At 56.4% G+C, this 12,267-nt stretch overlaps 6 protein-coding genes across 6 annotated transcripts; all 6 read left to right on the top strand.

Moving 5' to 3' along the window:
• Nucleotides 1-337: 337 nt before the first annotated feature.
• LSCM1_02852 (uncharacterized protein) lies at nt 338-2,029 on the top strand (the record flags this gene model as incomplete). Its single annotated transcript, XM_067320417.1, has 1 exon — nt 338-2,029. One exon carries the CDS (start codon nt 338-340, stop codon nt 2,027-2,029), a length of 1,692 nt encoding a protein of 563 aa, XP_067178729.1.
• A 647-nt stretch (nt 2,030-2,676) lies between these two features.
• LSCM1_02851 (uncharacterized protein) lies at nt 2,677-3,540 on the top strand (the record flags this gene model as incomplete). The annotated part of the gene is made up of 1 exon (XM_067320416.1): nt 2,677-3,540. One exon carries the CDS (start codon nt 2,677-2,679, stop codon nt 3,538-3,540), a length of 864 nt encoding a protein of 287 aa, XP_067178728.1.
• Nucleotides 3,541-4,021: 481 nt separating this feature from the next.
• On the top strand, nt 4,022-4,312 carry LSCM1_02850 (uncharacterized protein; the record flags this gene model as incomplete). The annotated part of the gene is made up of 1 exon (XM_067320415.1): nt 4,022-4,312. One exon carries the CDS (start codon nt 4,022-4,024, stop codon nt 4,310-4,312), a length of 291 nt encoding a protein of 96 aa, XP_067178727.1.
• A 412-nt stretch (nt 4,313-4,724) lies between these two features.
• On the top strand, nt 4,725-5,291 carry LSCM1_02849 (uncharacterized protein; the record flags this gene model as incomplete). Its single annotated transcript, XM_067320414.1, has 1 exon — nt 4,725-5,291. The coding sequence occupies one exon, from the start codon at nt 4,725-4,727 to the stop codon at nt 5,289-5,291; it is 567 nt and encodes a 188-aa protein (XP_067178726.1).
• A 674-nt stretch (nt 5,292-5,965) lies between these two features.
• Nucleotides 5,966-6,400, top strand: LSCM1_02848 (uncharacterized protein; the record flags this gene model as incomplete). The annotated part of the gene is made up of 1 exon (XM_067320413.1): nt 5,966-6,400. The coding sequence occupies one exon, from the start codon at nt 5,966-5,968 to the stop codon at nt 6,398-6,400; it is 435 nt and encodes a 144-aa protein (XP_067178725.1).
• A 3,345-nt stretch (nt 6,401-9,745) lies between these two features.
• LSCM1_02847 (uncharacterized protein) lies at nt 9,746-11,680 on the top strand (the record flags this gene model as incomplete). The annotated part of the gene is made up of 1 exon (XM_067320412.1): nt 9,746-11,680. One exon carries the CDS (start codon nt 9,746-9,748, stop codon nt 11,678-11,680), a length of 1,935 nt encoding a protein of 644 aa, XP_067178724.1.
• Between the last annotated feature and the right edge of the window lie 587 nt (nt 11,681-12,267).

The raw sequence follows: 12,267 nt of genomic DNA, 5'->3' as shown, positions 1-12,267 counted from the left end.
GACTTGGCTTAGCATACTCGTCAGCAGCCGCGTCGCCTGCGTGCCCCATCCGCCTCTCCCATTGGAGAACGCGCCGGTGCAGTGGAGCGGGCATACGAGCCTGTCCTACCCTCTTTACGCGTACGGCGTTGTGTCCCATGGCGGCTCCGCACTTACGCCTTTGGCGCTATTCCTCAAGGCTCCCATGCGTTCACCTTTTGGGGTGTGTGCGAGGTGGAGCTTTGCTCCTGCAGCCGTTCACCCCGCCCCCGCCCGTGCCTGGTCCATGGCTCATCTCTTCCTTCTCCGCATCTAACGTCGGTGGCACACGCGCATCCTGCCCTCTAGATATCCGTGCATGGCTATTCCCTCTCCACGCATGTTCTCGACACCGGCAGTGGACTCAGTGCTCCAACCAAACACGCCACAGACGGCGCCTGAAGTCAAGGTGTGGCGGCCTTCGACAGTGCCCTGGAAACCGGTAGACACACAGCCAAGCGCATCCTCAGTCTCACCCGCGCCAACATCCAATGCGAGAGCCCTCCACTCGCCGCAGCGGGAGCATGCCACCTCGCTAGGTGCCACCAAGGAAGAAGGTGGGCGCCTTGTCTCGCAAGTTTCAAGGCTCCCGAGGTGGATCGGGCCGCCGGTGCTGACCTCGGCCGGCAGCACCCAAGAAGAGGGCGGTAGTCCAACAAAGACAGTGCCTAGTATGGAGGAGCGTTGGAGCACGTTTCAGCGCCTTGCGCAGGCAAGCGAGGCGGTCTTCCGCGATATGAGCGAGGTCGCTGCACGCCAGAACGCCGACGTTGCCGCCCACCAGAAAGAAATCGCCGCTTACCAGGAGAGTCAGCGTGTGCTTTCCCTGCAGCTGCAGCAACGGCTGGATAGCCTGACGCGCGAGTGCGCGCAGCTCCGGCAAAGCGAAGCCGGCATGAAGGAGGTCGTCGCACACCAAGTAGAGCGCATTGTAGCCTTAGAGAGTGAGCTTCAGAGTACCAGAGTGCAACTTTCGGAGCTCAGACTGGCTCATGCGCAAACGGTTGAGGAGCGCAACAAGCTTCAGCAGACCTGCAAGGTGCATGAGGTTCACATTAGCGAATTACAGGCGGCTGTGCAGTTTGCCGATGAGGTTGTACGATCGATGCGGCAGACAGTGTCCGCGTGTGAGCAGGAAAAGAACGAGGCCCTCATGCAGCAGTACAGCAACTTTGAGTCTTACCGCAACGACCTCATCGCCATTTACGACAAGCGCGCCGCGGAGGCGCGAGATGAGTTCGCTGGCCATGTGGCGTCTCTTCAGGAAAGCATGCTGGAGACCGTCGCGAAACGTGAGGAGCAGCTCAAGGCTAGTTGGCAAGAAACAGCGACGAGGCTGCGTCACGAGTATGACGAGCTGGTCCGCCTCGGGCAGCAGCGGAAGGCTGCGATGGACACGGAGCTACGAGAGCGCAAGGAGCAGCTTGAGCGTGACAAAGAGCTCGTGCGAGCGCAGCAGCTCGAAGAAGCAGGTGCGATGGAGCAGCGCTTCCGCGCACGCGAGGAGGCGCTTCTCGACGGCATTGCACGCCGCGAGCGCGACTTGCGTGAGCGGGAAGCAGCCATGCGCGCAGCGCAGGCGCAACAGGAAGCTGATGTGCAGAGGCGGCTACAAGCAAGAGAGGCAGAATTGCGGGCGGCTCACGACGCCGCGCTCAAGCGCATGGCAGATCAAGTAGCCGCGGAGCGGGAGAAGCTCTCTGAAAACTTTATGGAGCGACTGCAGCAGCTTTCAAATGCGCACATGCAGCAGGAGCGCGAGCTGGAGCGCATGCATCGTGAGAAAGAGCGCGAGATGGCACAACGGTACCGGTTGAGTGCGCTTGATGGCGGTGATCGCGGCGAGATCCGTGATCGCCGAGCAACGGAGCATATTGCATCCAGCTCCGACATGGCGAAGGAGGCGCTTTTGAAGAAGTTCGAATCGGTCGAGCAACGCCAGCGAGAACGCTCTGACAAGCTGCGCTCTGCGTTTTCCGCTCAAGAGAGCGAGCAGCGGCCTCCGCTGTGAGAGGTGAAGGGTCGGTAAGACCGTATCAAAGGGATGCGCGCCTTCCTCCCTCTCGGGAGCATGCGCGGTGTTGGCTGGAGTGCCTGTGTGGAAAGAAAAGGGAGGGGTATTCTCTTTTCCTCCTCGCCATCCCTGCTGCAAATGGCCGAGTCCTTGTGTCTCTGCATCCTAAAAGACGGCGTTGCTTGGGGAGGGTACGTGCGTCGGCTCACACATATGTGGTCACCACCACCACTACCATCCCTTCTATAGCTGTGTATCATAGTTGCGTTGCACGCACTGGGGAAACGGAAGCGAAGGCAAAGTCGCTCATGACTGCGTGCTGTCACCCAAACTTTGATTTCCCCCGTGTCAGGGACGCCGTCGCGTGTGTTTTCTTCTTGGCGTCTCCCGCCGGTGAGGAGGGAAGCCTGAGGGCGTCTCTGCCCTCCACTGCAGTTGAAGTGCATCTCAGTGGGTACATCTCGCACGTGACTGCCTCCCGCTCCACTCGTTGTCGTCACCGCCCCCTCTGTCATCCCGCTCGTTGTGGAAGTGAGGGGGAGGGCGTTGGGGGTAAACCGTCTCGCGACGCTGCTGTGAATCTCCCCTTCCCCCACCCCTCTCCTCCTGCCCCCATAAGCCTCCGCACTACCAAGAGGAAGCAAATGTGGAGGCAGGTGAGTGCTCGCCTCAACATAATGGTGGCACCGTGCGTGGAGCAGCAGTACGTGGCGGCGAAGGGCTGCCGTGGGCTGGTGTGTAAAGCAGCGGACACTGTCCGAGAGGGCGAGGTGCTCGCGCTGGTGCCGTACTTCGTGTGCACCTCACCTATCATAGCCCTCGCGTCACCGTGGGGTCAACGACTTGCTGCCGCTCTGAGCACCTACACCCTGGAAGAGAGCGGTGTGAAGGTGTCGTACTCAAAGGAGGCGGCACTAACGACGGCATTCACAGCCCTCGCCATGCAGCCGCGCAGCCCTCTCGAGGCGTACTTGCGCCAAATGCAGCTCGATGAAGGGGACAACGCTTCCCTTGCGGCTGCTTTAGGGCCGCAGCTGACGGAGCACATGAACAAGATCGATGCCTTGAACACCATGTTGATAGCGCAGATGCACGAAGACCTGAGCCACTGGCATATCCGCGTGCCCATGTCTGACCTTGTGCGAGCTCACCGAGCATGCGCCAGTCGCTGCGTTGACGTTCCAGGCGGCGAGGAGGTGTTTGGCGGACCATCCTTGGTACCCGTTGTGGATCTCATCAATCATGGCATCACCGAACCCAACGTGACGGTGTACGTGGAATCGACGCAGCGTCTGGGTCCCTTGCTGCGACGGCATAGTCGCCTGAACATCATGGACACACACCTGAAGGCCGACGCCTTCTGCGTCGTGATTCGGGCAACGAGAGACGTGATGGGAGGCACCGAGTTCACATACCCCTACATCGACCCCGCCGAAGATCCTTCCTTGTACGCCAACAAGCTGTACTGGGCATCTCGCTTTCGATTTGTGCCGCCCGGTGCGGCATAGCTCCGCGCAGAGAAAAGCGGCGTAAAGAGAGACTGGCTGCGGGGTTGTTTGCAGATAAGGCGCGCGCGCGCCGCCTCGGCCTCGTCTCCATCCCTCCTTCACGCTCAATGCATTGGTTGCGATTGCGGAACCACTCACCCACAGCATGCAGCACGTGCGCCATCCTCATCCACAAGCACATCCAAGCCGGCCTAGACAAAAGAGCATTTTAAGACGCCAGGGCACGTTGCTACCACCGAACACGCGGTGTGAAGTGGTCTGTCCAGCAGACGCGGCAGCATCACTTGACTTGAGATGCTGTTTGCTACGTGAAGGCGAGTCGTCGTCGTCGTGCATATGGCGCGCTCATACGAAGCCCGTGCCTACCGCACTCCCTCTCCCCTTTGGTTTCCTCTACTGCCCTCTTCCTCGCTTTCTTTCTCTCCCCCCTCCCGCACGATAGGTTCGCGAAGGTGAGCATGCGCTGTGCTAGCCTCTCACAATGTCTCATCTGTCTCCCGTAGCGGTGTTGTGGGCGAACTTGCTCGAGGCAGCTGCGTCAGCTTCGCCATCGGCGTCACTTTCCCGTGGCCGCCGGCACCAACACCGCGCGCGACGGCAACAGCGCCGTTCACCGCGCTTTTCTGCGTACGCCTCGAAGCAATGCGCGGGGCATTTCTGGTGCGCAGTCCCGTGTCGCCCAGAAAGGGTGTCGGTCAAGAAGCGAGAAAAGAGGGTAACCTTTTCGCCGTTTGTGTCCGTGATAGAATTCACGGTGGAGCCTAGTCGCTGAAAAGCGTGGGTGGAACTCGGCCACGCACACACACAGACACAAGCAGAATGGGTCATTTTTGCAACAACAAAAAAAATATGAAAAGCAGAGGGAAAAAGGGGAGGACATGCCAGTCCCGTATGCGCGCGTCGTCGCGCTCCTCTTGAGTGTGAAGGAGGGGGAAAAGGGGCGCACGACGGAAGACTTGGCCCTATTCGCCTCACCTGCTCGCACGCATGCCATGAGGAGTTTTGCGTCCACGATAGTGCCGCTTAGCATCTATTACAGCCCCCCTCTTACTGCTCCTCATCCGCTATGTGCCGTGCTCTTCACCCCGATCACCTCACATCTTCCTCTCCACCTCCCCCTTTCTACCTCCCACGCATTTCTCCACGCTTCGTTCGAACAGTTCATCAGAACGAAGACTGCAAAGATGGTCGCCGAGAGTAAGGCTGCGAACCCCATGCGGGAGATTGTCGTGAAGAAGCTCTGCATCAACATTTGCGTTGGCGAGAGCGGTGACCGCCTCACGCGTGCCTCGAAAGTGCTCGAGCAGCTCTGCGAGCAGACCCCGGTGCTCTCCAGGGCTCGTCTGACCGTGCGCACGTTCGGCATCCGCCGTAACGAAAAGATCGCCGTGCACTGCACCGTCCGCGGCAAGAAGGCCGAGGAGCTCCTGGAGAAGGGCCTAAAGGTAAAGGAGTTTGAGCTGAAGAGCTACAACTTCTCCGACACCGGCTCCTTCGGCTTCGGCATTGAGGAGCACATCGACCTTGGCATCAAGTACGACCCCTCCACTGGTATCTACGGCATGGACTTCTACGTCGTCCTCGGTCGCCGTGGCGAGCGTGTGGCGCACCGCAAGCGCAAGTGCAGCCGCGTGGGCCACACCCACCGCGTGACGAAAGAGGAGGCGATGAAGTGGTTCGAGAAGGTTCACGATGGCATCATCTTCCAGGCCAAGAAGAAGAGGAAGATGATCCGCCGCCGCCGCCGTTAAGCCGATACACTACCCCACACCGTCTTCTTCAGGGGCTCGCAAGCGCCCGCAGATGCCCTCGTGTCTTTTGAACGCATAACGGATTACACTGTCATTTCTTCTTTCAGCAAACAAAAAAGGAACTCCAGCGTCGTCGCAGAAAAAGGTGCACTCCAGAGAGGGTCTTCACATCTCTGTCCCTCCCAAACTGCACTAATGAGCATTGAGGTCAGCAGCACACCGTCTCTTCCGCCTGCCTTAAAGCGCTTACGCCCTTGTGCGTGCTGAGCCCCCTAGTCCTCCACTGCTGGGCGGCTTTTTTAAACCGATAACCTGCAGGTTCATAGCTTTCTTCGCAGCCCACCAACCATAACCACAGGCGCCAGTGCACGCTGTCGATGCTTCATGTCTCCCCTCACCCCCATTCTCCTTACCTCCTCTCCCCAACGATCTATGTTCGGGTTCGCCTCTATCTCTGCGGCGCCATGTCACACCCAGCACGTTTTCGCTCTCTCTTCTGCTACAGCACCCTGGTCGGGTTCCGCGTTCGCGTTCCCCGCACGCTCCCCCCCGCTTCCTTGTCGCTGCCTCGTCTTCTGCGTGAGTGTTCTGATCTCGCTCACGGAGGCTATCGAGCCCTTATCGGTTACTTTCTCCCCCTGTGTTACAGATCGCAGGTGTGCGCTGGAGAGGCCATGACCGACATCAAATCTCCCCCACCCGCCGTGGTCGTCGTCGACTGCCAAGAGGTCGGCGTCAGCATCAACCTGTACAGTCCACCGACGGCGTCGAACTTTCTCGCGTACAACCGCGTGTGTGCGATGCTGGACAGCGATTACCTCATGCAGCCCATCAACGAAGCGCAGTACGACAGCGAAACGCAGGCGTGCGTTGATCGCGTCTCTAACGGGCCAACATCCTTCTACGATCACTACGTCCGCAAGCCGACGCGCAAGCGCGGTCTGGCCGTCGGGTGTGAATGCCCAATGGAACACGTGAGTATGAACGAGGACCTGTTGACACCGCCGCCCCAGCGCGACTTGCCCGCCGTTGGCGTAGGCGCTGGCGCTTTTAGTGACCCATTGACGCGTAGACTCGCAACAGGCCGCATGCCTCCACGCGAACAGTGATGTGTCGTTCGCCTTCTCTCTTTATTACACCTACGCGTGCGCGATTCCTCTTGCATCACGCACCGCTCAAGCACGACAGAGAAAAACATAACCTTCCCCATGCAGGGTGCAAGGGTGAAGATTCCGCTAGCTAAACCGCATGCCCTCGGCCACCCGGCCGCGCGCCAAAACGGCTTGCCACCGGCTCCTCGCCCCCGTCCCCTTCCCCCGCGCCAGGGGCGTCCTGCCCGTCTGCGCCATGGGGCTGGCGTCCGGGGCCACCGCGCCCCCCCCGGCTAGCAGCGGCCGTCGCGAAAACCTGAGAAAACGCTGTGCCTGTCACCGGGGTTATGTGATTGCAGCCGTGTCGCTTGCAGCTCTTCCTTCTGGACGAATAAACTTCATGCCCAGCTCTTTCACCGTCATGACAAACCAGGCCCCCCTTTCCCGTCCGCTCCATGAGGGCGAGCCATCGGCAAGGATGTGTGGCACCAGCATTTTCACAGAAACCGCCGCACACGTGGACGTGAAGGATGCTGAGTCAGTGATCACTGCGCCCCTAGTGCATAGAGCGCTGGCGGGCGAACTGGTATTCAAGATCTAGTTGGGGGTGCACCTCTGCGAGCGGCCCCCGCCAATCTACCTAGATTTGCTCAAAAGTGGTCAGGTACGCTGGTTGCTGTCATCCCTTTGGTACGTTGTCACAATAGCAAAACAAAAACCGAGAGGCTGACTCTATGTGCTTCGCTGCTAGGGAGTAGCGGACATTGGTTTGCAAGCCACGGAGCCATCAAAATTTCTGTTTAAAAGCTACATGTTAGCTCGGATCTCCTGGAACAACTTCGAGAGCGGCATATGTGCAACATTCCATTTCGTCGATCCGACTTTCGTGTAAACTCGATAGCGGGTGGCAGAACTTGAGGATGACAAAGACACGTGTATGCTCGATCTCATCAACTTTGCTGCAGCAGCTGAGCTCCTGTCTACGAATATTGGCTGCGGAAGTTTTCTGTGCCTCATGGTTTTCTTGCCCTGCAGCTAGCATCCCATCTTCGTGGCTCCCCGGCACGGCCGCACTTGCTGAAACTTTCGGCTCGAGGAAGTCGGCCGCCGTTTACAGTGAGATGTGAGACACAATGTGTCTAGCTTCTCGCTGTTACGCTGATGAAACAGCTTTTCAGATGGATCTGACTTTTTTATCCGATCGCGTTAGTGCAGTGGGCATGTCATCTGCTCTTCATTGCCCTCTTGCGCATCGGTTTGACATCAGAGGTGGTGCCTGCATGCTGCGCAGAATTGGACCGCCTCGAACTGGCAAGCAAGAGGGGGAGTGGATCGGGAGCTTCTTTTCTCAGGCACGAAGTTTCTCTCCTCTTCCCCTCTTTCACAGGGGCGCGCCGACCGCAGATTTGCCAAAGAGCTCTATGTTTCGCTGCACAGTTGGCTGAAGGGGCAGCAGGCTTTCAGTGCAACCTAGGACAGAAGCAGTAGCAAAAAGTGTTGATATCCTCGCTCGACAAAGTGGAAAAAAAGAGCTCTCCTGGATGCGTCGAAGGCACATTTGTTTCTCGTTGCGCGGAAGGAACGCAACCTTTTTCCCCCTCACCCTTGCTGTGGCATATGCGCCTTACTTCCTAAGGATGAAAAGAACCTCCTTGAGCGACGCCGCATTCGTGGAAAAAAAAAGTGGTGCGCCAGGAAGGCCGGCGCTGTATATGCACTCACCTTGGCCAGTGGTTCCAGAGAATCTCCGTAATCTTGCTGTTTGGCAAACTTGGCAGTGCTTTTCTTCTCTTCAATCTTCTGTCGCTGTGCATGGCCTTTAACTGTTAGCTCGCCTTTAGCGCGCATTTTTGCTACACGATTCTCTCTCAACCATTATTTTTTTTTTTACGAGTGTCGCTGTTTCGTGTATGCTTGCCTCTCTCTCTCGTAAATTTTGTTCACATAGCCGCGAAGTGACACTATGTTAGAGGAATGCATGGGCTATACGCTGCATTGCTCCCATCCAATCTATGATCTTGTCGAATATGGAGGACGCTCAAGGTCAGCTGTGTAACCATATGAATGTTGCTGTGGTATCATCTCCTTTCCTCTTCATCTGTCGATTGGTGACCGTGTTATATTTTTTGTGGTTTCCTGTGTGCTAGTGGGCTGCCTTTGATGTAGCGTAGGTTCCTCAGCTCCCGTGTTCGGATGCTGTTCTCTTGTTTCTTTTTTGAATTCGATTTCCACAAATGAACAAAAAAAAGCAGGCGACGTTCGATCATGCACGCGCCTACGGATTGACGATGGAGAGGTAGCCGTACTCTTTTTTCTTTTACTGCGCTGACAGCATCTCAGAATGACGTGGCTATACTAATCACACAGCTCTCATCTATCACCTCTACGCAGAGAGCTGTATGCGTGGGCGCTCTGGTGTTGCTGCAGCTGACTTGTTTCTGGCGTCAGAAGGAGGGGTACTTCCTCGAAAAGAAAGAGAACATATTGCCCCTTTAGCTTGTCAATGCTAGCAGTTCTTGTCGGCCTATCGTTGTGGAAGTAAGTCACCTGCTTCCTCTCGCGATGAACCTAGCTTGTTGTTTTCAGATTGTCTCGTTGCTGCCGAGTGCAGATGCATATGGGCAATCATGTATCTGCATGATTGAATCTATTCATGCTGTTTAGCTCTTTTCACTAGTGCTGCTTTTTCTCTTGAATGTGTGCTTTACGCCCGAATGCTCATCTCGGGCAACACCTCGTACTCGAATCACCATGCTGCGGTGCTCAATGGTCAGATGGGGCGAAGAATATATTTCGCACTTGGGTAGTAACAAATCGAATTTCTTGCCTCTTCAGTGTTCAAGGTTATGCTCTAGGTGACCTATTACAGATACTGCGGATTTCGCTTTGTTCTCTATACTTACCGCTGCTGATATAAGGGGAAATCATAACAGGTTCACCTCCATGAACCATTACCGAACACGTGAAATGTGAGAAGAAACACCAGCTTGGCTGTGCCATATAGCTGATGGGCTACGTGCCAGCAGAAAGCGAGTGTTCCACACGAGGGACTCACACTGTCTGCCAGTATGAGAAGCTATGCTCGCCGCAGTAGGTGTGACGATGCTCTTTGGCTGAATGTGCACATGGACTAAGGTCTATACTTTGTTTGCATGCCGCTTCTTGTTGGTTCTCCTTAACCCCTCTTCCTGAGAATCACTTTACGCCAAAGTGCTTTTCCAGCTTTCCTTCTAAAGATTCGCTGACTCCTTGCACAAAGCTGCATTTCAATGCGCTTGCAAACACCAGCTTCCGTCATCTGAGTCACTTGCAGCTATCCCTTCACAGAACCTACTCATAGCTCTTGCCCATTACACTCCATCGATGCAAGGCGCTGATAGCAAGAATGAACCGCACTCGGCGGGCGACGAAGGGAAGGGTGTCCCTAGGGCGGCCGTTGAAGAGTTTCCCCAGGACGCCATAGCGGACAACCCCTCCACCCCGCTCGTCCCGAGCGCGACGAGTGGCATCGATGAGGGTGAGCGCTACAAGCGCGATATCGTGATTCTCCACCGCTTGTTCAAGCGCACGATCATTCGCAACAGCGTCTTCCTTTGGCTGGTTGGCTTTATCAACAACTTCCATTACTGTCTCGTTATCTCGGCAGCCGCTAGCCTTGCAGAGGGCTACGGCCTCAAGAGACTTGTTGCCCTCATTACCTGGGCGAACATTTTTTTTGGCATCTTCGCCCGCATCGTGAACATGTTCATTGCCACACATGTGTCCTACAACGTGCGCATCACAGCAATGACTCTCTCTTCATTGTTAGGTATCTTCTTTGTCAGTTTCGCGACGCCGATGGGACGACACAACAACGTGTCGGCATTTGTGGTGATGCTGCTCGGCGTTATCCTGGTTGGCACTGCCTCCAGCTATGGCGAAAGCGTGATGCTCACATTCATACAGCGATACCCGGACTCGATTGTGGGGGCATGGAGCAGCGGCACAGGCATCTCCGGAGTAGCCGCGTCGCTCATCTTCATTGGCCTAACTAGTGCGGGTCTGACGGAACAGCAGACCTTCTTGGTTTCCACGCCTCTCTGCATCGTCTACTGGCTGTGCTTTATGGTTGGCATGGTGTCGCCGCACAAAGTGCTTGTAGCGACACGCGCCTGCGGCAAAAAAGAGGAGGTCATCATTCACTGCCTTGCCGGAGAGGAGAATGAACACATCTGCATGCTGCGCGAAAAGGTGCTTGCTCGCGGCGACATTGTCAGCGTCACGGAAGACTACGAGATCAAGATGATCACAAACCTTCTCGGCGTGTCGTGGAGCCCATCACCGGCTGTACACAAGCCTGAATCAAGCTCCGATGAGGGCGACGACGTTCACGGCCCGTGCTGCAACGGGATCTGCGGCAACTGCTCACATCACAACGGGTTGCGGCGGTGGTGGCGCAACATAGGTCCTGACCTCATCTTCATGCACAATACTATGCTCTGGTTCTTCTTGAACCTTGCTGTTGTGTACATTGCTGAGTACGCCGCTCAGCTGATGGCGCCGTTCAGCTTCTACTGCGAGCCAGAGTGGAAGGATAACTTCTGGGTGAAGAACTCGTACGCTGTGTGCCAGTTCTGCTACCAGCTCGGTGTGCTTGTTTCCCGTAGCTCCTTGCTGATCGTCAAGATCCCGTACGTCGGGGTTATCTCGATCATCCAGATCATCAACGCCGTCTGCTGGATCGTGCAGGCAAAGGTGCTGTATATCAAGTCGGGTACGAAGAGCCGACAGGTTGGCCTGTCCTTCATTCTGTTCATTTGGATGTTCTTCATCGGACTGATGGGAGGTGCCTCGTACGTCAACGTGTTCTACCTGATCCTGAAACGGAGCACGAAATTGCGTGAGCGCGAGGAGCACGAGGCTCTGAGAGCGTACCTGGCAGGCAAAGGCCATGAAATCAGCGGCTACGGAGATGACGAAGGCGTGCCACTGAAAAAGAAGACTCTCCGCTACGAGCGCGCGCAATCCGTGATAACGGGGGCCGAGCAGGAGGTCAGCAACGAGAGCACGCTGAGGCGCTCGCGCAATGACGCTGCGGGCGCTGCACCATACGCCCAGCTTATCGACGAAGTGGGCCTCACCGCAGAAGAGCGCGATAGAATAACGGCTATTCACGCAAACCTCAACGACGTGTGGGCGGCGCGCCGCGAAATGGGCATGAACATCGGGGCGCTGTATGCGACTCTAGGCATCACGCTCGGCACTATAGTCGACCTGATCTTCACCAACACGATGCTCAAACACAGCATGAGTTGCTAGCTCCTGAACACCCACAGTACGAAGAGCGAGAAAAACAGCTTCACACAGGGGATGTGTCCCTTCGCAAGTAGGAGGAGGGCTTTAGTGCGAAAACAAAAAAACGATCGATACCTTTGGTGACATCGAACGCAGAACCATCGTGTATTCGTTCCTGCGCACGTCTTTTTTCGCAGCTAACTGTGGCGAACCTGTTCGCGCAGCACTGAGTGGGACTAGTATATCCTTCATGGCCTCTGAAGTGTCGTCTCCAGGCGTTCACATGCCCCAACGTCTGTCGGCGTGGCTGAATAAGACGCTTTCACTCCGAAATTCCCCCGTCTTGCTTTCTGCTGCATTTCTGTGCACTGAAGTGCTATCAGATGCGATACTACAACTTCTTCAGATGCGTTTGTTCCCACCACCTGCCCAAGAAAGCGCTACACATTCCGGACGGCGCTCAGCATTTTGAGGGCCATGCTCATGAGCACTGGGGTTCCTGCCAGCTGATTTGCCTTCGGCGTCTGTGACAAGACGATGCCTGGTGAAGAAATGTGGTGCATGAGCGCCCAGGTAGTCTCTCGTGCAAGACTGACCTTTTCGAACCTGGG

This window comes from Leishmania martiniquensis, chromosome 22, assembly GCF_017916325.1.
Source record: "Leishmania martiniquensis isolate LSCM1 chromosome 22, whole genome shotgun sequence".
In the NCBI taxonomy this organism is placed as follows: Eukaryota; Euglenozoa; class Kinetoplastea; order Trypanosomatida; family Trypanosomatidae; genus Leishmania; species Leishmania martiniquensis.
Note: the sequence above shows the minus strand (reverse complement) of the source record. Positions and strands in the feature narration are given on the sequence as shown.